This window comes from Salvelinus namaycush, chromosome 1 (assembly GCF_016432855.1).
Source record: "Salvelinus namaycush isolate Seneca chromosome 1, SaNama_1.0, whole genome shotgun sequence".
NCBI classification, from domain to species: Eukaryota; Metazoa; Chordata; class Actinopteri; order Salmoniformes; family Salmonidae; genus Salvelinus; species Salvelinus namaycush.
This window is the reverse complement of record NC_052307.1, coordinates 70272201-70298725: the sequence shown is the minus strand read 5'-3', so window position 1 is coordinate 70298725 and position 26525 is coordinate 70272201. Positions and strand designations below refer to the sequence as shown.

Genomic DNA, 26525 nt, shown 5'->3' with positions numbered 1-26525 from the left:
ATTAAAACTCCTGACCTTGTACATTTACATACATTTTCATGACAGATATTATAGAGTTATTAAGTAGTTTGTCTTCACATCTTGTTTGGTCCTGTTATGTTTTATTGTGTTAGATACATATAATTCCCCTTGACTCCTATGATATGAGATGCTATTTTTGATGCACCAGTAACTTTTTTATTACATTTACATGTATAGGACATTATTGTGTGGGGGTAAAATAAAGAAACAACACAACAGTCTTGTAAGGGGTGAATGTTTTCATATGTCTGGTTCAGGAACAGAGTTCATCGAGAACAAATGCCCTGGATTCCGTATTCTCAGATTGGTGGTTGGTGTGTCTGGGCATATCACGTCTAACACATAACACGACCTTTAATTAGAATATTGCAGTTTGTTTTATCCCCCTAGAGGCTGACACCTAGCATTCCTCTTTCTGGAGCCATAATAATCATCCTCCTATCCTGCCCTCCGGGGTTGAATGAAAAGATGCAAACATACTTCATTAGAACGGTGGCAATAATTTGTAGCTAAATATGCGAGCAGACAGACATGGAAGTGATCTGATAAGGATCAGGGTCGCACTGGTGGATGATGCAGACTTTCTGGAGACCGGAGTCATTTATGATGTCTATGGCTTTTCCATTTACTTGTTTTCAGGAAGGAAGAAGCATGTCACGACTGTCTTTGACCCGGTCCCCGGTATCTCCTATGTCCACACAAGGAATCCCTCTACCGGCTCAACTGACAAAGTCGAATGCTCCGGTTCACATTGACGTCGGGGGACACATGTATACTAGTAGTCTGGCTACTCTCACCAAATACCCAGACTCAAGGTAAGGAATCGGATATTCTCATTCAATAAGTGAAATGTGTTTGTCTCGTTTATTATCCACAGTGCCAAGATGTGCCACCCAAGGTGCTTTTGTTGTAGGATTCATTTTTAACATTTTTAATATAGGAGTGTAGCCTACTGATACATATTGTATTTGAAGTTGTCTCCCACCATAAACTTAAATAAGTAATTGTGCTCAGTAACACTTTTGATAGGACATGATGCTCCAAACCCCTCATTACAAGTTTTTGATATCAGTGATATACTTGATTGCTTTAATGATTGTTTCTCTCTAGTTTGATATTGTATATTGGATTGCCTAACCTCCATATGGCCTCATTTGAATTTTATTTGATTATAACATGTTTATAACACATGGAAATGTGTTAATTGCAGTTGCTGACTCTTTAATTCACTGAAATGATGCTACAGGTTTATGCACTTGAATTGTACATTATGGAGAGGGAAAATGTCAGCTGTTATTTCCCCATTATTGTAACAAAACCAATTTATCTAAAACCATCTCTAATCCATGTCCAAATGATTTGCAACTAAAACGAGCCATGCAACTTTATAGTAAAGCTAATAGTTTATGCTGAAGTTAGTTCATGCTTTCTATAGAAATGACCCCTTATGTTATATATTCCATGCTCTAGTCAATTGCTATTACTTGAAGCCAGAGTTTCAGCTAAGCCAAGGTAAACATACATCAGTTTGTAGGAAAATCTAAGGAAATGCTGAGAGGAAAAGTATCAACATAAGCCGTGGATATTCACACAGCTCTGACAGGAAATCACTGTCAACTACTTTGTTTTCTATGTCCATGAACGAGCATGATTTATCTTGTTGTGAGAAAATCTCCATGCCTATAATAGGCCATTGTTTATCCTTGGTATCATTATGTCATGTCTGTCCTTGCTATAAGCTGTGTGTTTGGTTCATTTAAGAGGGTTGGACAGCAAGACAGGACAGGACACTGCAGGTACACAATACCTGAGTGAACGTTTTTGTTATTACTAGCATTATGTGCATATTACCCACCGTTTTATGACATTAGAATTAGAATTTCAGTAAATCAATAGTTTATATATTTGGATGACTTTCCAGATGTTCAAATACAGGTTGTTTCATATACACTCACTGTACAGCCACACATATACCCGGATGTACATTATGCTAATTATACCGTGTTGTGTTACACTTATGTCTATACTATTTATCATGTAACTTTTACACCACCATGTACCTCACACAGTGGCGGTCGGTGCCATTTAAGACGAGGGAGGAAGTTTTTTTAATGAGCATGGCCTTATTTCTATTACAGCATATTGGATGACTGCCATTCATATTCCATTCACCCAATTCAATGTAACAGCGATAGGTTTAGGCTACAACATGATACTCAAATTTTCCCTATACCAATCATGAGGTTGCTACAACAGCCTATGAATGAAAGTTTATAACGTTGGTGCACACAGGTCGAGAGAGAAATTTGAGGCGACAGACAGTGACACATGGACAGACAATGACCCTGTCAATACATCTAGCTGATCTAGGGTGTAATCATTAGTCCAACAGTTGCAAACAAGAGTTTCTGTTGGACAAATTCAGGTATGTTTATCGCCGTTTCGTTTTTCAACTGAATCCGCAGAATGAATACACCTCTGATCATGTGTAAACAGTTCCCTTTCATAGCAGGCAGATTGTATTCCTTCTCACATCGATGCACACTCCTCCTCTTACCTTTTCCCTTCGCTTGTGGACTTCAATGCACAACACATCGGCTGTATGTGACCAGGCAAAAAAAAACTTACCAAACCATATCATAACCGCTACACACAGCCTACATTGTTGAAATTCTTTTTTATGAAATTCACTAAGGATGATGGCCCTTCCCTTCCTCCGAGGAGGAGCCTTCACTGACCTCACATAATGATATTGCATAATGATGTTACACATTGCATATACATTATACACAAGGGTGAAAAGCCATACAAATGTAACAAACATGCTGTATAGTAGGGAGCTCAGAAGCAGTGCTTTTACAGTAAGAGTAATGACAGGATACCACTGTGTATGTGAGAGCCAGTTCTCTCGTTCTCTCTCTCTCTCTCTCTCTCTCTCTCTCTCTCTCTCTCTCTCTCTCTCTCTCTCTCTCTCTCTCTCTCTCTCTCTCTCTCTCTCTCTCTCTCTCTCTCTCTCTCTCTCTCTCTCTCTCTCTCTCTCTCTCTCTCTCTTTCTCTCTCTCTGCCTCCTCAGTGTTCCACACAGTCTGCCTCAGGGGTGCACTTTCCTCTGGAGCCAATGGAGGAGGAGCCCTTTTGTGTGAATTAGGATAATGGCTGACAGAAAGCAAAACAATTACACTGCAATAGCCAGACTTATATGCAGTCTTTTTAGAGGACATCCGGTGTGGTGTGCATGGAGGAGTCTAGTCCTAGTCCGCCATCCATGATCCACTGAAACTTGACAATTAAAGAACAAGGTTCAAAGAATTGTAAGTTGATGATTACTTTTAATAGATTGCTGCGTTAATAATGCAGAGTTCGTAGAGAAACTTAGTCTAGTAACTAATGTCTGGAAATTCATCTTCCTCTGTACAGACTGCATTAAGGGACAGGGGTCATCAAACATTGATACCCGCTCTGGGGAGTTCACAGTTAAGGAGATAAGCTTCAGAGCTCCATTCTACTGAGGCTGAGGAAAGTAAATGAGAAGAATATTACACAGACAAGGAAACTATTTTGAAATGACCCTTGACACAAGTTATTACTTACAATTTCTCTTGTTTCCATTAGCTATGAGGGATGGCATATAATATAGCTTAAAAACAAAATCAAAAAATCACCTTGGGTATTCAAACCAGCAACCTTTCAGTTACTGGCCCAACGCTCTAACTACTAAGCTACATGCAGCCATCACTGGTACTGTCTACTATGCCAGGGGTCCCAAACATTTTCACTTATGCCCCCCTTCCTACATTTGGGACCCCACAAATGTATTTTTCTATGGGCACAAGCACTGTTCATGACAAAAACTGTTCACACTCCTCTTGTTGGTGGAGAGAACATTTGGCCGTTATTAACCACATTTTCTTGCAATTCTACACATTTTGCCATGTCTCATGTGTATTCATGTAATATTTGAGTGACTCAAACATCACAACAAAATCTATGGGCAAACAAATCTAGCTAAAAAACTTTAGCTGACATGGGCTAGTTGATCTGGACATTTCTGACAAGTTATAAATAGCTCTCTAAGGTATGCAATGACTGACATGACAAGAGGAATACTGATGATGCATGATTGCACCTTGTGCATTCTACAATTTTCTTTTTTTTTGAAGGGGGGGTGGACCCCCACAGTTTGGAAACCACTGTACTGTGCTACTTTCACTCAATATACCACTCTCCAAACGCACTATTACTCCCCTTTATGAATGTCTTTTACACATGAACAACATTATTCATTAAAGTTCGAAATAGTCAAGAGTTCAGTAATATTTGAACCTTCAGTTTTAATCTCTGTGTACACTTGACAATGGACTTCCCTACCCAGTTGTAAATCTATTCACAGAGCCAGTGTACGCCCTTGAAGTTGGGTTTGATACACTCATCCAAACACACTCTCTGGGCATTTGTTTTCACAGACATATGTAAGATGTCCTACAATGTATGTCAAAATTCATTGGGAATCTATTGAAGACAGCTCAGGTCTTTCATTTTGGAGAGAGTGAAAAGCTGCACTTGTCTTGACCCACCCACACCCCTAGCCATGAGTTTCAGACTCTAAACTGTTAGTCTGACATGTGTGGGTCCATGAGATGTCTACCTACCGCCTGCTCACCCACGCTGCCTCTACTCAGCACCGCTGGGATGTGAGATCAGAGATGCTCCAGTCCTTCACAAACTCCCACTCTGCCCTTCTCTCTCTCTCTCTCTCTCTCTCTCTCTCTCTCTCTCTCTCTCTCTCTCTCTCTCTCTCTCTCTGAGGCAGGCAGGCAGGATGGTGTATAGCTCTCTCTCTACCTGTCTGACATGACAGAAACAAAGCTGGGTGAGGGCGGGGGTCCGTCTTTCAGGTGCGGAGGGCCCCCAATCGGTGATTTACCAAAAGGAAACACTGAGACCGAGGGAGATATAGAGAGAGGGAAAAACAGGCAGCATTTTAATTGCTTTTTTAAAAAGTGGAGATGAAAAACAGAGTTAGCCTGGAGGGGTATGGTGAAATTCTAGCTGGAAGAATTGCAAGACCATATGAGAAAGGAACACCTCGGGCATAACAGGGAGATGAGTATTGGTTTTTTATAAAGCATTTTGCATCGATTTTCAGAGAGAAAGGGAGAAAGAGAGAGGGGCAAGATTGGAGAGAGAGAAAGAGAGAGAGAAGGGGAGGGAAAGAGAGTGGAGAGAAAGAGAGGGAAAGCATCTTTGAACTGGCTCTCTTTATACAGTTAACAGGAAAGGAAAAACATGGCAAATTCTACATGATAGGATTCAGTCTATACCTGATGAAGCCCTTTGATACAGTCACTGTGTGTGTCTTTACAAAGCAAAGGATTGTAATGGAAAGTCAATGCAATTCGCTTTAGAGATTTAAACTATGAAGCCAAAACTGCAAAATGGTCCCATGTGGCTCAGTTGGTAGAACATGGTGCTTGCAATGCTGGAGTTGTGCGTTTGATTCCCATGGGGGACCAGTATGACAAAGTATGAAAATGCATGTACTCACTACCTGTAAGTTGCTCTGGATAAGAGTGTCTGCTAAATGACTAAAATGTTATACAGCTGTGTGTGTGTAGAGATTCCCATAGCATCTCTCTTTCTTGTGTTATGTCTTATAACAGGATTTAACAGTCACTGGGCAAAAGCAGCTTGTGAGAATTAGACTTTCTGGTGATTTTCTTTGTGGTTTAACTGTACTCAGCTGACCTAAAAGCTGTTAGCATGATTAAAGAGCTGATTACATCAGAACAATGATGACAGAGAAGCCTTCTCTCTGCCAAGAGCTGTTTCTGGGAGAGAGGAGGGAAATGTTTCAGTGAAACCATTTTAAACGTTACTCCAACCTGGACTGCCACTTCTACAGAAAACTGTTGAGTGACTCATACAAATAATTAAATAAAACAGTGATAGAGACACCATGTCAATCATGTCTCTAATAATGACCAACATAAAAGTCCTATTTCTCTTCCTTCCACGTCTATAGCTATTATCACCTAGTGCAGATCTGAGGTGAAATGAATGAACTAATGGTTGAGAGCTACAGTAGCTAATGATGTAGGATCTTAATTTGGGCCAGTTTTCTACATCAGGAAAAGAATCCTGCAGCAACAGGAAATGTAAATTATTATGTGGATTATAATTAAGGGATTTTATTTGTAAGGGAAAATCAAGTTTGAAATTTAAAAGTGGACATTACAAACTTCAGAAGCCTTTGTAAATGTCAAATACACTACACGTTTTTAATTTCCTGCAAAGTCCTCCTGCAACAGGGTGATCAAATTAAGATCTTACATCTGGACCTTGAAAACCTCACAAGAGATGAGAGAAATGTGTAGTTGTCCAACCATATCTCAAGGCATCGTATCGACAGTATATGGTGGGATGAAAGCTAACAGATTACTGCATTTTCCAGTGTTAGCCAGGCTCCTTATTCACTTCTGGTTACATTTTGAGAGGCTGACTATGGATGGATGCTTGGCAAGCTACAGGTGTCTTATTACTTAGAAGTTATGTCCATAATTCCTGGAACTTCCCTCTGTTGTTCTGCATTCTTTGTTTTTTTTTTTTTTTTTTTTTTTTTTTTTCTCCCATTTTCTCCCCAATTTTCGTGGTATCCAATCGCTAGTAATTACTACCTTGTCTCATCGCTACAACTCCCGTACGGGCTCGGGAGAGACGAAGGTCGAAAGCCATGCGTCCTCCGAAGCACAACCCAACCAGCCGTACTGCTTCTTAACACAGCGCGCCTCCAACCCGGAAGCCAGCCGCACCAATGTGTCGGAGGAAACACCGTGTACCTGGCCCCCTTGGTTGGCGCGCACTGCGCCCGGCCCGCCACAGGAGTCGCTGGAGCGCGATGAGACAAGGATATCCCTACCGGCCAAACCCTCCCTAACCCGGACGACGCTATGCCAATTGTGCGTCGCCCCACGGACCTCCCGGTCGCGGCCGGCTGCGACAGAGCCTGGGCGCGAACCCAGAGACTCTGGTGGCGCAGTTAGCACTGCGATGCAGTGCCCTAGACCACTGCGCCACCCGGGAGGCCCCGTTGTTCTGCATTCTAATGGGAAACCTGCGTCAGTGATTTTAGAGAAATTACTTTTTGAGTGAATGCTGATTCACGGCACGAGGTGTAAAAGTCACACTTCGGCTCTTACTTGTTTTCAAAGATGAACCAAATCAATACATAATTCAATAGAACATTTGTATTCAAAACACAAATAGGTATCATAGCATCATGGATTCAAACGCTATAGAGAAACATATATCATATTTCATTGTAGCAAACCCCAGGTACATTTTTTATTTACCCTTTAGTAATCGAGCTTTAAACTGAACCCATAACATTCAATTCTGTAAGTACCAGCCGAGACACTGTATGTTGTCCTAATCACACAGCAGAAGGGACACTTCAAACAGGCCTGGAACACAGGAAATGTGCCTTAAGCCCTTTGTTTCAACCAGGATGCTAATACATTTCAGACTTAGCGCTAATAAAATGGAAAAAATAAATGGAGGGTAATTGTTTCATACATTTGAAGGCAGCCGCTCAACTCAACCTCATTCCATTATGTGTGTGTTTGTGTTTCAATTTCCAGAATCAGCCGTCTGTTTAATGGCACAGAGCCCATCGTGCTGGACAGCTTGAAGCAGCACTACTTCATCGACAGGGATGGAGAAATATTCCGTTACATTCTCAGCTTCCTCAGGACCTGCAAACTGCTTCTCCCAGATGACTTCAAGGTACATGATGATTTGTATTTGCACACCATAGCATCATGTGTACAGTATGTGCGCTGTATGAACTCACACAGTGTAGAGATATACAAAGGATAGATGATTGATTCAAAGTTTGATCTTCCCTCTCATCTGAGAAGAATGTCCAACATGTTAGTTTTAGCTGTCTATCAATTTATATTATAAACATTATTTAGCATTACATTCACATTCTATAAGTCAATATCAGCAGTCATTTGTTTTATTACTAAAACATTGGAAATCGAATCTAATTAATCCCCACGATTTATCATTAAAGTGATGCTTTGAAGGTTTTGAATAATTTCAGCCAGTAGTTCTGAAATTGATATGCTATGAATTGCAAATTATTCTATATATATTTGTAATGCATTTTGTACAATATGTTACAATTTGTAAGTGCTTAAGATCCCGGACTGAACATTTAATATACAGTGGAGGAAAGGTGAAAATTCAGTCTAAAACATAGCATAGTTCTGTGATGTGAACCAAAGCCCTGAGCTGTTGTTTCTTACAAAAAAATGATTTCTATAGAGGTGAGGCCAGGTGAAACAGGCTGTATAGCCCCTGTTCCACTTGTTCCAGTCTGACAGTACCACCCAGTCTCCCAGCCACTGCCTCTCTCTCTGCTCTCAATAGAGTGCCATGACAGTTTAAAGGAACTGGGCTTGAGAGGGAAGTAGGAATACTAGAGGAGGCGAGAATAGTGTGGTCTTGATTCTGACAGAGGGGAATGTGTGGGGAGGGAGTGTACTGTAGGTGATGTCTACAGACACACACACACACACACACACACACACACACACACACACACACACACACACACACACACACACACACACACACACACACACACACACACACACACACACACACTTTTATACAGTGCTCTATCTGGGAAACTGGAGCTACTTTGGTTCATGTTAGCCCACTGTGGCTGCACACACCTGTCTCCTGTTTCAGAGTGCGCATGAGGAGACTCCTTCCTGGATGCGCTTGGCTTAGCACAACAACCGGCTCTGGAAATATACACATATTATTGTTACTAAGTTATTCTACTTAGTAACAGAGCAAAGATTCAGGCCAACGATCGATCATGGACTCAGGCCAAATCTTCTGTGATATAACAACTTTGATCGATCTAAAACACAATTAGTAAAATGTAAAGTTCCGGTTGATGATGTCTAAGGAGAGCATATTCAGTGCTCCATCTGTTCCTGTCCATCCGGATCCCTTTTAGTTCAGCCTATTATACCCACATTTCCATCTCTTTCCCTGTGGGCTTGGAGTAGTTCATCACTCTGGCTAAGGGGAGTAGAGGAGAGGCAGATCCCCCTGGCTAACTCTCAGGGCCAAGCATTACGGCTGAATGGGCTGACCTGAACAACAGTGAGGACATGAAAGCTTACTTCACATTTTTGGGCCAATTACATTTTGGTTTTGGATTGATCTTTATAGTGTACTGTATGGAAGCTATAGCTGTTCTCATCCACTCCTATTCTACACAGTCCAATCAGCCAATGACTGTAAGTCAAACGAATGCAGCATCAGGACTCATTGTTTCAACTCATTACATTAATTCCCTTGCATCAAATCAAAGTTTATTTGTCACGTGCGCCGAATACAACAGGTGTAGACCTTACAGTGAAATGCTTACTTACAGGCTCTAACCAACAGTGCAAAAAAGGTATTAGGTGAACAATAGGTAGGTAAAGAAATATAACAACAGTAAAAAGACAGGCTATATAGAGTAGCGAGGCTATAACAGTAGCGAGGCTACATACAGGCACCGGTTAGTCGGGCTTATTGAGGTAGTATGTACATGTAGATATGGTTCAAGTGACTATGCATATTTGATAAACAGAGAGTAGCAGTAGCGTAAAAGAGGGGTTGGCGGGTGGTGGGTGGCGGGACACAATGCAGATAGCCTGTAACGCTTGTCGTGGTTGGAAGAAGAGGAGGACCAATGCGCAGCGTGGTAAGTGTCCATATTGTTTTAATACGAAACAATGAACACTGAACAAAAAAAATAAAACGACAAACGAACACTCCTGAACGGTGAAACAAAACACAGAACAGAAAATACAATCACCCACAAAACACAATGAAAAACAGGCTACCTAAATATGGCTCCCAATCAGAGACAACGACTGACACCTGCCTCTGATTGAAAACCATACTAGCCCAAACACATAGAAAGAGAACAATAGAACAAAACATAGAAAAAACAACATAGAATGCCCACCCCAACTCACGCCCTGACCAAACTAAAATAAAGAAATAACAAAGGAACTAAGGTCAGAGCGTGACATAGCCTGGTTAACCAATGTGCGGGGGCACTGGTTGGTCGGGCCAATTGAGGTAGTATGTACATGATTGTATAGTTAAAGTGACTATGCATATATGATAAACAGAGAGTAAAAAGAGGGGTTGGGGGGGAACACAATGCAAATAGTCCGGGTAGCCATTTGATTACCTGTTCAGGAGTCTTATGCCTTGGGAAACTGTTGAGAAGCCTTTTTGTCCTAGACTTGGCACTCCGGTACCGCTTGCCATGCGGTAGTAGAGAGAACAGTCTATGACTGGGGTGGCTGGGGTCTTTGACAATTTTTAGGGCCTTGCTCTGACACCGCCTGGTGTAGAGGTCCTGGATGGTAGGCAGCTTAGCCCCAGTGATGTACTGGGCCGTACGCACTACCCTCTGTAGTGCCTTGCGGTCGGAGGCCGAGCAATTGCCGTACCAGGCAGTGATGCAACCAGTCAGGATGCTCTCGATGTTGCAGCTGTAGAACCTTTTGAGGATCTGAGGACCCATGCCAAATCTTTTTAGTTTCCTGAGGGGGAATAGGCTTTGTCGTGCCCTATTCACGTGCCCTCATCCAGCCTCCTCTCTCTCTCTCTCTGTTGATCTGCATACCTTTCAATTTGTGTGAACTCTGAAAAAAATGCAAATATGGTTAGGATGATTTGAACATGTTCTTATCTGAACACAATCAGTGTTGGCGTCGCCCCAGGCCTGGGTCTCTTCTGCTGCTGGCAGCCAACATGCTGTGTGTTTAGCTAAATCAATGTGAAGGCCTGCTTAGAAGAATAGTAACAAATATTCAGCATATATCAGTAGATGTAATACAATATTCCCCCTTAATGTGCTTTCCACATGACATATTTCAGACATTATTCAGACTACAATGAATCACACAGAGTGTAAGCAATGCTCAGTCAATTAGGTGATGGTCCTTAACCATTCCGGTGTGATTTTGCATGTTACAATTATATTCTTATATCAATGAACAGTAAGTTCTTTATTTCTCAGTACGATCCAGTAGATTTCTCAGTCACTCACAGTGATAGACAAAGTGTTATTATAATATTAAGGCTAACTCATTTCACATTCATTATCGTCTTATTCATTATCACTGCAAATAGGTCAGTGGTGTTGCCATATCCATGTCAAATGACAGTGCAGAAGGTAACTTCTAATTTTGTTGGTTTAGTTAGCTGTAAAAAAAGTATTTTGTTCCTGTTTCCCTCTATCTGTATGCTCTCTCTCTCTCTCTCTGTATGCTCCTTCTCTTTCTCTCTCTCCCCATCTCTCTATTTTGCTCTCCCTCCCTCCATCCCCCCTCCCTCCATTCTCCCTCCATCCTTCCCTGCGATGTTGCCTTGCCAGTGGGTGATCAGGTTGGATCATTATTTTGGAACTCAACCGGCCTGTCTGGACACAAGATTGTGGGATAGATTGTCTCTTGGAGCTGGCAGCATACAGCCAAGACAGAGCTGTTGGGCCTGTCTCCCCTCTCATCCTCACTTCAGCATTACCTTAGGATTATTCTGTTGTTTTCTGTTCTGCCCGGCTCAGGCTCAGGATGACTAAAGTGCCTCGCAGACAGACCCTTGTTAAAAACACATCCATCCGTGGCTTCAGACCTGTGAAGGATGAGGAGCTACACTTCGATACAGAGAGCACCCCTAAGGGGGAACATCTCTTTATGTATTTTGTCAGCCGCAGTGAGGAGGGCCAAGAGAAGGCCGAGAAAAAAAGTGACCGACCCACCCCTTCACATTCTGTAATCTTAAATATTAGAATGTCGGCTTAAGATGTGTTGCGTCACCGCCTGCTTCAGCTAGAGTTGGTTTTGGGCCATTCCTGGTTTTCAGATGGGGGGTTGAATGAGGGTTAAAGAAGCAGAAGGTTTTTCATGTTAGGGTTTTTCATGCAGGGGGATTTGAAAGTGGCTATTTCTTCTATCCTGACTGAGCCAGGCAGGGTTGATAATATGCTGTTTGCTGCTATTGCCGTACCATACTCTGTACCCAGCAGTGTTCTGGAGAGGCGAGGGAAAACTCTTTTTAGATTTGGTTCCCCCAGCACCCCTAGCACCCAACACCCACAGCCAATGATGATGCAGTCAGACTGAAACAGGCACTCTCTCTTTCTTTCCTTTGCACAAACCCTAACTTACTTTATAAGTGCATAAAGACTATAATACACTGCGATCATCAACTTTTCTCTTGAACCAGATTCTTTCATAAAGAGAATGATTAGAAGGTCCTGATACCGACCAAATACATGGAGGGTATGGCAACTCATTATGTCATGGGAAATATTGTTTGCCTTTGTGCTAGGTTGAAGATGACAATTGTTAAGACAACAAGATTCTAATATCCCATAGCTCTTTTCAACAATGTGACCAGCTATGCTATTTAGCAACTCTGCTGCTAGTTAGCAACAGTGCTGGTCCAAGATTTGTGACGACGTTATCTTAACCTCTGTGTATTTTTGACCTACCCTTTGTACAGGAAATACATCAAATAACATTTTAGGAATGCAGCACCCATAAATGTAGCAATTTACCTTTGTCTAATTTCCAGCTAGAGCTACCGGTAGCAAAATCAATTACTGATTGTTTAGCTAGCATATTTACAATACTCATCTGACGCAATATACAATTGTGATATCAGAGCTTAACTTCGGGCCACTATTCACATTAGACATTACCATAAAATCCCCTCTGTGTAAAGCATGCATAAAAAAATCAACCATGGCTTATATTATAATTATCCTCATGTTCACTTCTTCTCCCACATATATTCCCCTCACTTCCCCTCTGTTAGCTAGCTACCAATAGCTTGCCTTTCCTCCTCAGTCTTCCTGGTATTTTCTATGGTAGTGTTGAACGATGGTGCCATCTGGTTTTGTGGGAAATTAGAGGCAAGAGCGCAGGGGCAAATGGCCCCCAGCAAGCACAGCCCAGGGGGGGAGGCAGCTAGGCAATCTGCTGCAGCTAGACTGTCTGCACACAGGAATGTACCATCCCATCCCACATCACTGCAGCCTGGGCTCACTGAGCCTCGCCTCGCCTCACTGACACAGGCCTCTATAGAGTAGAGCTCAATACAACATGCTAGAGGATTACTCAGCCCTGCCACCAGCTACTGTTGGAGTAGAGAGTGACTGGCTGATTGCAGCTACAGTATGGCCATGGTTAAGATGGTAATAAAAAACAATACAGGCCTTTCTTGTAAACAACTGGAGACTGATCTGGTTTACCAGTGAATCATTCTTCAATCTGAGATATTTGAATGTTCAATGTGGCCCTAACCGAGATCATTTGTAACCAGGAAATACCATGAGATGAATATGAGGGACTGACTATAAAAGACACTCTTTTAAAGCCACTTCGATACGGAAGTGATTTTTTCGTAGCGGGTTAGGAGAATTTACACAGAAGGTTAGGAGAATTAACATAGCAGGTTAGGAGACTGAGGTTAAGGTTAGGAAAAGGGTTAGAGTTAGCACAAATGCTCTCCTAACTTGCTAAGAAAATCACTTTATATCGAAGTGCCGTGAAAAGGACAAAGAGGCATGAAATTACTTGGATTTGAGTGTTTGTGCATGTTTCCTATCCTGTCCCATCCAGGAGTTCCACCTGCTGTACGAGGAAGCTCGGTACTACCAGCTGTCCCCCATGATTAAGGAGCTGGAACGTTGGAAGCAGGAGCGGGAGCAGCGCAGGACGGCCCAGCCCTGTGACTGCCTGGTGGTGCGGGTGACGCCTGACCTAGGTGAGAGGATCGCCCTTAGCGGGGAGAAGGTGCTCATCGAGGAGATCTTCCCCGAGACTGGAGACGTCATGTGCAACTCGGTGAACGCCGGCTGGAATCAGGACCCCACGCACGTCATCCGCTTCCCCCTCAATGGTTACTGCAGGCTCAACTCTGTCCAGGTAGATACCGTTTTGTCTGTGCATGTATGTCGGCAGCCATCTTTAATCATCACTAGAAGTTTTTTTTCCCTGATGATGTAAACCCCAGAGAGCCTCTGTGACTTCTGTTTTCATATAGTCTTGAGGGAGCAGGGTTTAAAGTGGGTATAGTGGTGTATCACGTTTTACAGGTGTGAAGTTGACTGTTGACTGTTCTAAAGTCATCACTGGTGATCTACAGGACAAGGACTCCCCTTTGAAATGCCCATGTAAAGGCATGTGACATGATTTGTAGCCTGCGTGTAGCCACAGACAAGATGACTGTTCTAAAGTCATCACTGGTGATCTACAGGACAAGGACTCCATTTTGAAATGCCCATGTAAAGGCATGTGACATGATTTGTAGCCTGCGTGTAGCCACAGACAAGATGACTGTTCTAAAGTCATCACTGGTGATCTACAGGACAAGGACTCCATTTTGAAATGTCCATGTAAAGGCATGTGACATGATTTGTAGCCTGCGTGTAGCCACAGACAAGATGACTGTTCTAAAGTCATCACTGGTGATCTACAGGACAAGGACTCCATTTTGAAATGCCCATGTAAAGGCATGTGACATGATTTGTAGCCTGCGTGTAGCCACAGACAAGATGACTGTTCTAAAGTCATCACTGGTGATCTACAGGACAAGGACTCCATTTTGAAATGTCCATGTAAAGGCATGTGACATGATTTGTAGCCTGCGTGTAGCCACAGACAAGATGACTGTTCTGTAGCAACAACCCCTCATCATAACTCACATGGGATAATAGTTACTCTGATGTGATTTAGAGTGAATTTGTTTAAGATGTTCGGAGATAGTGACATGCTTTTTCAGCCACTTGTAGGTTTATGTCACAGCAATAATATTAATCTTCCTCTCAGAAAGCACTCTTCCCTTTCCAAGGTTTGAATGAGGCTTTAAGGAGCAGAGCAGCCTCTCACCACAGCTCTATGGTATCATCATACAGATCAACACATAGAGGAGCCTCACCCAGCGCCCAGCATGCCCTACACTACCCCCAACATGCCAGGCAGGCGTTCTGCTCTGACACCTACACCGCCCTCCTGCCAATGTGAGAGACCACCTCCGGGGCTGCTGCCTAGCTGCCTGAGCAGCGGGACAAAGCCTGTCTCCTCTCCACTGTCTGCCTGCGCTGCGGCCATGTTTTCTTCTCACAAAAATGAGAGGGGTGAAAAAAAATGATATGCATAATTTACGTTTGACTCCTTTTTAAGACACAGCTCCTCTTTTTAAAAAGACTCCAATATAACACTGCCCGGGGAGATTGAAATACACGTATTGCATTTTTTAATACCATACTTACAATTTCTCAAACAGCCTAAACCGGTTTATACTTCTTTTATAGATTTTTAAATGGCTTGCAATATAATTAATTGGCCGCATCAACTAACACAACATTTTCCCACTATGTTTACCGCCGAGTCTGGTCTCAGTGTGCGCCGTACATCTGTCTCAAATGGACTGGGAAGGATCCCTCCTATTTTAGTTTTCATTATCAGGCCTTTCCCACAGACTGTGGAGCTGAGGTGAAACCAACCCACAGACTCACTGTCTCTCTGTGGAGCTTAGGTGAAACAAACCCACAGACTCACTGTCCCTCTGTTGAGCTGAGGTGAAACAAACCCACAGACTCACTGTCTCTCTGTGGAGCTGAGGTGAAACCAACCCCATTATTCAGTATCTGCATCCCAAATGGCACCATTTGCCCTAAATAGTGAGGAATATGGCACCTTATATAGGGAATAGGGTGTAATTTGGGACTCAGACAGCGTGTGAATGACTTGGCGCTGGCAGAAACGGGAGCCTGCCTTCTCTTCAGGGTTACCTGTTTGTGATGTTTGTGTTAGTGAATGAGGGACACAGTGGGGCTCTAGAGGGCTTTGTCTCAACATATAGCCTTTGCCCGTATGGGGAGGTGTTGTTCACGGCAGGGCTCTTTCTCTCTCTGGGCTGGCCTCTTTAAGACAAACGCACACACACACACACACACACACACACACACACACACACACACACACACACACACACACACACACACACACACACACACACACACACACACACACACACACACACACACACAAGCACACTGCAGGGGTTTGCAGATAGGCTCATTGAGGTGCTGTAGGTGAGGGGAACAGAGAGCAGATGGAGGTGTTTTCTGGTGTAAGGGGAGATTTTTCAAAACAACTTCCTCATCCTGTCCTGTGTCATTGTTGCATGAAGGAATGAGAAGGTTATGAGAATAATCCTCATCTTACCTGGCCAGACAATGTGCCTGTGATCTGATTACAGTCCTGGACCCCGACCCAAGGGAATGCAACCACACCCTGCCTACAGAGGAAGAAAGAGAAGAGAAAAAGAGAGAGAAAGTTTTGAGAAAGAGATTGTGTATTGTGTATTTCCGTGTTGCCCTGGTTTGGATTCTTTTGTGTCTTCAGTCATCTGCTGCCCTTAGTTACAGCATTTCTCTTCCGATACAAGGGCAGGTACATTCATTATAATTAATCACCAATAAGATTTTGGGTGGCTTACTAACTCATTCTGCCTGAGAAATCGTTCTTGCCAACTCCAATGTAAGAGAAAACCTATAAACAACCCCACCTTGGTGAGTGAACGATTCATTCCTCCAGTCATGAAAGGAATTTAGGGGGAATAATGCAAACCACCTGTGATGTAGAGCCATGGGAAAAAAGAATTGGGCTGCTTAATTAAGAGGGAAAACATTTAGCTAAAGAGCCACAGAGGTGTACACACACACATGCACGCACGCACGCACGCACGCACGCACGCACGCACGCACGCACGCACGCACGCACGCACGCACGCACGCACGCACGCACGCACGCACGCACGCACACACACACACACACACACACACACACACACACACACACACACACACACACACACACACACACACACACAGTCCCGAAGCAGGAGCCGGCCGGTACCCACCTCCGTACATCACAGTGATGGAGCACTGTGATCAAGCCAGACGCAATCCTTCCTTCATCACCCTGACAGCAACACTACTCTGAGACGGCCCCTGTCCTTCCTGTCCCCTCTCACTGCCAGAGCTGCCAGGGCCGGGGACATTACATGGCCCAGCCACTCTTTCTGACACGTCATGTCACAGAGCCAGCCTATCAATCCATACTGGGTCAGCTAGTAACAGGGAGAACATGGCTCCACCCTACAGTCTGCCTCCGTCACCACCACCACCCACACTACCACCACCACCACCTCCATCACCACCACCACTACCATCACCAGCTCCATCACCCTTCCGAAAAAAAAACACAGAGCACATCATGAACTTAGCTACCAAAACTATTTCTGGCCCTCCTGTGTCAAAGCTTTACTACAAACTTATTTTGTGAACTTATCTCTTAGACAAGGCAGCAGTTGTCCCCCCTAGAAATGGAACACTTTAGTGTGATCAGACAACCACTTTCTAATAGGTATTTTGTTGTAGATGCTTGTGATGAAGTGGAGAATGAAGATGAGGTAGAAACAACGTTTTAATGGCCATCTATAGTTAAACAAAGTAGGACCCTCCGTGCAGCACCACATTACTCTGAGTCTGCTCTACCTGTCACTCACACCCAGCCCTATGTCCTGACAACTGGAGACTGAGACACCTAGCCCTACATCCTGACAACTAGAGACTTAGACACCCAGCCCTACATCCTGACAACTGGAGACTGAGACACCTAGCCCTACATCCTGACAACTGGAGACTTAGACACCTAGCCCTACATCCTGACAACTGGAGACTGAGACACCTAGCCCTACATCCTGACAACTGGAGACTTAGACACCCAGCCCTACTTCCTGACAACTGGAGACTTAGACACCCAGCCCTACATCCTGACAACTGGAGACTTAGACACCCAGCCCTACTTCCTGACAACTGGAGACTTAGACACCCAGCCCTACGTCCTGACAACTGGAGACTTAGACACCCAGCCCTACGTCCTGACAACTGGAGACTTAGACACCCAGCCCTACGTCCTGACAACTGGAGACTGAGACATTCAGCCCTACATCCTGACAACTGGCGACTGAGACACCCAGCCCTACGTCCTGACAACTGGAGACTTAGACACCCAGCCCTACGTCCTGACAACTGGAGACTGAGACACCCAGCCCTACGTCCTGACAACTGGAGACTTAGACACCCAGCCCTACGTCCTGACAACTGGAGACTTAGACACCCAGCCCTACGTCCTGACAACTGGAGACTTAGACACCCAGCCCTATGTCCTGACAACTGGAGACTGAGACACCCAGCCCTACGTCCTGACAACTGGAGACTTAGACACCCAGCCCTATGTCCTGACAACTGGAGACTTAGACACCCAGCCCTACATCCTGACAACTGGAGACTGAGACACCCAGCCCTACGTCCTGACAACTAGAGACTTAGACACCCAGCCCTACGTCCTGACAACTGGAGACTTAGACACCCAGCCCTACGTCCTGACAACTAGAGACTTAGACACCCAGCCCTACGTCCTGACAACTAGAGACTTAGACACCCAGCCCTACATCCTGACAACTGGAGACTTAGACACCCAGCCCTACGTCCTGAACACTGGAGACTGAGACACCCAGCCCTACATCCTGACAACTAGAGACTGAGACACCCAGCCCTACATCCTGACAACTAGAGACTTAGACACCCAGCCCTACATCCTGACAACTGGAGACTTAGACACCCAGCCCTACTTCCTGACAACTGGCGACTTAGACACCCAGCCCTACGTCCTGACAACTGGCGACTTAGACACCCAGCCCTACCTCCTGACAACTGGCGACTTAGACACCCAGCCCTACGTCCTGACAACTGGAGACTTAGACACCCAGCCCTACGTCCTGACAACTGGAGACTTAGACACCCAGCCCTACATCCTGACAACTGGAGACTTAGACACCCAGCCCTACGTCCTGACAACTGGAGACTTAGACACCCAGCCCTACGTCCTGACAACTGGAGACTTAGACACCCAGCCCTACGTCCTGACAACTGGAGACTTAGACACCCAGCCCTACCTCCTGACAACTGGCGACTTAGACACCCAGCCCTACGTCCTGACAACTGGAGACTTAGACACCCAGCCCTACGTCCTGACAACTGGAGACTTAGACACCCAGCCCTACATCCTGACAACTGGAGACTTAGACACCCAGCCCTACGTCCTGACAACTGGAGACTTAGACACCCAGCCCTACGTCCTGACAACTGGAGACTTAGACACCCAGCCCTACTTCCTGACAACTGGAGACTTAGACCCCCAGCCCTACGTCCTGACAACTGGAGACTTAGACACCCAGCCCTACATCCTGACAACTGGCGACTTAGACACCCAGCCCTACGTCCTGACAACTGGCGACTTAGACACCCAGCCCTACGTCCTGACAACTGGCGACTTAGACACCCAGCCCTACTTCCTGACAACTGGCGACTTAGACACCCAGCCCTACTTCCTGACAACTGGCGACTTAGACACCCAGCCCTACGTCCTGACAACTGGCGACTTAGACACCCAGCCCTACGTCCTGACAACTGGCGACTTAGACACCCAGCCCTACTTCCTGACAACTAGAGACTTAGACACCCAGCCCTACATCCTGACAACTGGAGACTGAGACACCTAGCCCTACATCCTGACAACTGGAGACTTAGACACCTAGCCCTACATCCTGACAACTGGAGACTGAGACACCTAGCCCTACATCCTGACAACTGGAGACTTAGACACCCAGCCCTACTTCCTGACAACTGGAGACTTAGACACCCAGCCCTACATCCTGACAACTGGAGACTTAGACACCCAGCCCTACTTCCTGACAACTGGAGACTTAGACACCCAGCCCTACGTCCTGACAACTGGAGACTTAGACACCCAGCCCTACGTCCTGACAACTGGAGACTTAGACCCCCAGCCCTACGTCCTGACAACTGGAGACTGAGACATTCAGCCCTACATCCTGACAACTGGCGACTTAGACACCCAGCCCTACGTCCTGACAACTGGAGACTTAGACACCCAGCCCTACGTCCTGACAACTGGAGACTGAGACACCCAGCCCTACGTCCTGACAACTGGAGACTTAGACACCCAGCCCTACGTCCTGACAACTGGAGACTTAGACACCCAGCCCTATGTCCTGACAACTGGAGACTTAGACACCCAGCCCTACATCCTGACAACTGGAGACTGAGACACCCAGCCCTACGTCCTGACAACTGGAGACTTAGACACCCAGCCCTATGTCCTGACAACTGGAGACTTAGACACCCAGCCCTACGTCCTGACAACTGGAGACTTAGACACCCAGCCCTATGTCCTGACAACTGGAGACTTAGACACCCAGCCCTACATCCTGACAACTGGAGACTGAGACACCCAGCCCTACGTCCTGACAACTAGAGACTTAGACACCCAGCCCTACGTCCTGACAACTGGAGACTTAGACACCCAGCCCTACGTCCTGACAACTAGAGACTTAGACACCCAGCCCTACGTCCTGACAACTAGAGACTTAGACACCCAGCCCTACATCCTGACAACTGGAGACTTAGACACCCAGCCCTACGTCCTGAACACTGGAGACTGAGACACCCAGCCCTACACCCTGACAACTAGAGACTAAGACACCCAGCCCTACATCCTGACAACTAGAGACTTAGACACCCAGCCCTACATCCTGACAACTGGAGACTTAGACACCCAGCCCTACGTCCTGACAACTGGCGACTTAGACACCCAGCCCTACGTCCTGACAACTGGCGACTTAGACACCCAGCCCTACCTCCTGACAACTGGCGACTTAGACACCCAGCCCTACGTCCTGACAACTGGAGACTTAGACACCCAGCCCTACGTCCTGACAACTGGAGACTTAGACACCCAGCCCTACGTCCTGACAACTGGAGACTTAGACACCCAGCCCTACCTCCTGACAACTGGCGACTTAGACACCCAGCCCTACGTCCTGACAACTGGAGACTTAGACACCCAGCCCTACGTCCTGACAACTGGAGACTTAGACACCCAGCCCTACATCCTGACAACTGGAGACTTAGACACCCAGCCCTACGTCCTGACAACTGGAGACTTAGACACCCAGCCCTACTTCCTGACAACTGGAGACTTAGACACCCAGCCCTACTTCCTGACAACTGGAGACTTAGACCCCCAGCCCTACCTCCTGACAACTGGAGACTTAGACACCCAGCCCTACATCCTGACAACTGGCGACTTAGACACCCAGCCCTACGTCCTGACAACTGGCGACTTAGACACCCAGCCCTACGTCCTGACAACTGGCGACTTAGACACCCAGCCCTACTTCCTGACAACTGGCGACTTAGACACCCAGCCCTACTTCCTGACAACTGGCGACTTAGACACCCAGCCCTACGTCCTGACAACTGGCGACTTAGACACCCAGCCCTACGTCCTGACAACTGGCGACTTAGACACCCAGCCCTACTTCCTGACAACTGGCGACTTAGACACCCAGCCCTACTTCCTGACAACTGGCGACTTAGACACCCAGCCCTACATCCTGACAACTGGAGACTTAGACACCCAGCCCTACATCCTGACAATTGGAGACTTAGACACCCAGCCCTACATCCTGACAACTGGAGACTTAGACACCCAGCCCTACATCCTGACAACTGGAGACTTAGACATCCAGCCCTACATCCTGACAACTGGAGACTTAGACACCCAGCCCTACATCCTGACAACTGGAGACTTAGACACCCAGCCCTACATCCTGACAACTGGAGACTTAGACCCCCAGCCCTACGTCCTGACAACTGGCGACTTAGACCCCCAGCCCTACGTCCTGACAACTGGCGACTTAGACACCCAGCCCTACATCCTGACAACTGGAGACTTAGACACCCAGCCCTACATCCTGACAACTGGAGACTTAGACACCCAGCCCTACTTCCTGACAACTGGAGACTTAGACCCCCAGCCCTACATCCTGACAACTGGAGACTTAGACACCCAAGCCTACATCCTGACAACTAAAGACTGAGACACCCAGCCCTACGTCCTGACAACTGGCGACTTAGACCCCCAGCCCTACGTCCTGACAACTGGCGACTTAGACACCCAGCCCTACATCCTGACAACTGGAGACTTAGACACCCAGCCCTACATCCTGACAACTGGAGACTTAGACACCCAGCCCTACGTCCTGACAACTGGAGACGTAGACCCCCAGCCCTACATCCTGACAACTGGCGACTTAGACACCCAGCCCTACATCCTGACAACTGGCGACTTAGACACCCAGCCCTACTTCCTGACAACTGGAGACTTAGACCCCCAGCCCTACATCCTGACAACTGGAGACTTAGACACCCAAGCCTACATCCTGACAACTAAAGACTGAGACACCCAGCCCTACGTCCTGACAACTGGAGACTTAGACCCCAGCCCTACTTTCTGACAACTGGCGACTTAGACCCCCAGCCCTACGTCCTGACAACTGGCGACTTAGACACCCAGCCCTACTTCCTGACAACTGGCGACTTAGACACCCAGCCCTACGTCCTGACAACTGGCGACTTAGACACCCAGCCCTACGTCCTGACAACTGGCGACTTAGACACCCAGCCCTACGTCCTGACAACTGGCGACTTAGACACCCAGCCCTACTTCCTGACAACTGGAGACTTAGACACCCAGCCCTACTTCCTGACAACTGGCGACTTAGACACCCAGCCCTACTTCCTGACAACTGGCGACTTAGACCCCCAGCCCTACGTCCTGACAACTGGAGACGTAGACGAGTGCTGCACAGGCATCTCTAGCCCCTCTGGAGATGTGTGTGTGTGTTTGTGTGTGTGTATGCACGTTCGTGTGCCTGCATTCCTGCGTGTGTGTGTGTTAACTCCAGTGTTTGTGTGTGAACTCCGGTATGTGTGTGTGTGTGTGTGCACTCCGGTGGCCATCAATATTACATGACGCTCTGTTTCCAGCCATGAGGCTCATCCACTTTGATTCCTGCCTCACCGGCTTCTCTTGTGTCTCTACTGTGTTCTGTTCCGTTATGATGCTGGGAGGTTAGTGGAGCGAGCTTGATACGTATCCCCTGCTCATCCCCATGGCGACCCCAGGTTTGAGTGGCAGCGCTGTGATGTCCCTGTATGCTGTACAGGGGGGGTGGGGGTTGAATGTGACAGTGGCTGATTCCTCTGCAGCCAAGTCAACCCTGCAACAGTGAGAATAGTTTAGTAAGCTACAGTAGGCTACGTTTATGAAGGTGCACAGGGGATGAAGTAAGGAGATGCTTTTGTTCACATTCTGAGCTTCAAACATAGAGAAAAAGGGGAACAGAAAGTGCTGCTAAAGTGGAAAAAGTTAAGAAACTATGCAACTTTCAGAAACCACTGTAACTCCTGGGCAATGAGTTTTGGGTTCTGTGAAAGAGCCAATACCTTATTTACAGCAAGAAGGGTTAAAGACACTTGAACATTGGTACATTTGGCATTTTGAATCAAAGATCAATGTACATGTGTTGAAATTCAATGTGACATTTTGAGGTTAAATTCAATATATTTACAGTGTAATAATGCCTCATTATCAAAATGTTTTAATTAAGAGTATCTTTATTGATCAACCCTACTCTCCTTTGTGACTGAACGCGTCGCCTAACGTGACAGTCTCACATATGTAAAAAAAAAAAATAATAATAATAATATGGGGTGAAAATGCAATGTGATGCAATGATCAAAGCAGAGAGTGTAATATCATTTCCATAATCGTTACTCCTCTCCATCGTCTGTCGTGGATTTGGGGAGCGTTCGTTTGATGCTTCGGCAGGTCTCTTAATTAGTGCCTCTCTTAAGCTCACCATCAGCTGTCTGCCGCCTCTCTTTCCCACAAATTACTGACTCCGTCATCGTCACAGAGCTCCGGAGGGGAGGGGAGGAGAAGAGAGAGGGAGAGGGGGTAGTTATCGTTATTGGAGTTAGTTAGGTGTAAGAAGAAAAATGCTGCTGGCCCAAATTTAATCTCAGCTTGTGTCCCAAATGGCACCCTGGCCAGAACGCTATGGGCCCTGGTCAAAAGTAATGCACTACATAGTAATAGGGTATAATTTGGGACGCACACTCTGCCTTGTTTTTGCATCAGGGCAGGGGGGGAAGCAGGGCGAGGTGGTAGGGGGGGGTGTTTAAACCAGCCATTAATAGTTGAGCAGGCCTGTTTAACAAGTCCTATCGGTCTGTGTGATCTGTGAATTCCTCAGCAGGCATCCTAACCCCCAGACTGAGGAGGCTGCGTGACTCAACCACCAGGACTAATTGTCCCGCTTTAGCCCTCCAATGGGGCCACCACTCTCGGAATTAGAGAGGCCACTCTCACTTGTGTGTGTGTGTGTATGTGTGTGGTGCAACAGGCGAAACGCATGTATTTTGCGTGATCTTCGTCTCTGGCTTTGTATATGGCAATATAAGGAGAGAGAGGCTATCCCTGAGCAAGACCTTTCATTTCCATACGCTGCAACACTCCATTAAAGGAACTGGGGAATAAATAAATACACAGCACTCCTCACATTGGGATTTAGAGATACTCCCTCTCCTAAAAAACCCAGAAGGATTACAGGAGATCTGAGCCTCACTAACATGCCTCCATGCCTCTCACATCTCAGTTTTTTCCTTCCAGCTCCATTATTCAGTCAGGGGCATATTCCCCCTCTTCCTCATTCACCATGGGTCCCCCACAGCCCCTCACAGCTCCTCACAGCTCCTCACAGCCCCTCACAGCTCCTCACAGCTCCTCACAGCTCCTCACAGCCCCTCACAGCTCTTCACAGCCCCTCACAGCTCCTCAGAGCCCCTCACAGCTCCTCACAGCCCCTCACAGCCCCTCACAGCCCCTCACAGCCCCTCACAGCCCCTCACAGCTCCTCACAGCCCCTCACAGCCCCTCACAGCTCCTCACAGCTCCTCACAGCCCCTCACAGCTCCTCACAGCCCCTCACAGCCCCTCACAGCTCCTCACAGCCCCTCACAGCTCCTCACAGCTCCTCACAGCCCCTCACAGCTCCTCACAGCCCCTCACAGCCCCTCACAGCTCCTCAGAGCCCCTCACAGCTCCTCACAGCCCCTCACAGCCCCTCACAGCCACTCACAGCTCCTCACAGCCCCTCACAGCTCCTCACAGCTCCTCACAGCTCCTCACAGCCCCTCACAGCCCCTCACAGCTCCCCACAGCTCCTCACAGCCCCTCACAGCTCCTCACAGCTCCTCACAGCCCCTCACAGCTCCTCACAGCCCCTCACAGCTCCCCACAGCCCCTCACAGATCCTCACAGCTCCTCACAGCCCCTCACAGCTCCTCACAGCCTCTCACAGCTCCTCACAGCCCCTCAGAGCTCCGCACAGCTCCTCAAAGCCTCTCACAGCCCCTCACAGCTCCTCACAGCCCCTCACAGCTCCTCACAGCCCCTCACAGATCCTCACAGCCTCTCACAGCTCCTCACAGCCCCTCACAGCCCCTCACAGCTCCTCACAGCCTCTCACAGCCCCTCACAGATCCTCACAGCCCCTCACAGCTCCTCACAGCCCCTCAGAGCTCCTCACAGCTCCTCAAAGCCTCTCACAGCCCCTCACAGCCCCTCACAGATCCTCACAGCCCCTCACAGCTCCTCACAGCCCCTCAGAGCTCCTCACAGCTCCTCAAAGCCTCTCACAGCCCCTCACAGCTCCCAGTATCTTACAGGCCTCAGCCTCACTCCTCAACCCCTACTGCTCATTACTCAAATTAGGAGCCCTAGTTATCTCTCCATATACTGAACTCAAGCCAGCTCCCTCCAAACTCACCTAGCTAACTCTCTCTAATACACCCCCAACCCCCTCCATCTCTTTGAGCTCATGCCCTCATATCATCATCAGCAGATCCTTCAACACCACCCACCACCATGAATATTAGAGACAGTATGACGTCCGACCGCCCCTCCGGCACATATCCATCTATGTGATTGGGTTAGTGACATGTGCTACTGTATACGTGACTCATCACCAGTAAATGTGCTTTGATTGATGAGGTGGTGGGTGGACAAGGTCATTATTATTGATAAGTCTGTGTTAACCCTTTGGGAGTTTTTCTTGCCACTGTGCTTCTACTTGTTCTTCCGGGTCTAGGCCGGGTTACTGCAAAGCATTTTGTGGCTGCTAATGTACAAAGGGCTTTATGAATAGATTCGATTGATTAAACCTCTGTTGTTGCTCTGTCCCTGCAGGTTCTAGAGCGTCTGTTCCAGAAGGGTTTCAGTGTGGCAGCGTCCTGCGGCGGCGGGGTGGACTCCTCCCAGTTCAGCGAGTACGTGCTGTGCCGTGAGGACCGGCGGAGTATGTCCATGAACACCCCCATCAGGATAAAACAGGAGCCCCTGGACTAG

General features: G+C 46.7%; 1 protein-coding gene across 1 annotated transcript; it reads left to right on the top strand.

Annotated features, from left to right (window-relative positions):
* Positions 1–660: 660 nt before the first annotated feature.
* Positions 661–26525, top strand: LOC120056626 (BTB/POZ domain-containing protein kctd15). Its single transcript, XM_039004830.1, has 4 exons — positions 661–836; positions 7659–7803; positions 13737–14042; positions 26367–26525. Exons 1-4 carry the CDS (start codon positions 673–675, stop codon positions 26523–26525), a joined length of 774 nt encoding a protein of 257 aa, XP_038860758.1. The 5' UTR covers positions 661–672.

Coding starts and splice junctions, on each gene's coding strand:
- LOC120056626 (XM_039004830.1), top strand. CDS start 673: ATGTCACGACTGTCTTTGACCCGGTCCCCGGTATCTCCTATGTCCACA. Junction 837..7,658: donor ACCAAATACCCAGACTCAAG/GTAAGGAATCGG, acceptor TTCAATTTCCAG/AATCAGCCGTCTGTTTAATG. Junction 7,804..13,736: donor TTCTCCCAGATGACTTCAAG/GTACATGATGAT, acceptor TGTCCCATCCAG/GAGTTCCACCTGCTGTACGA.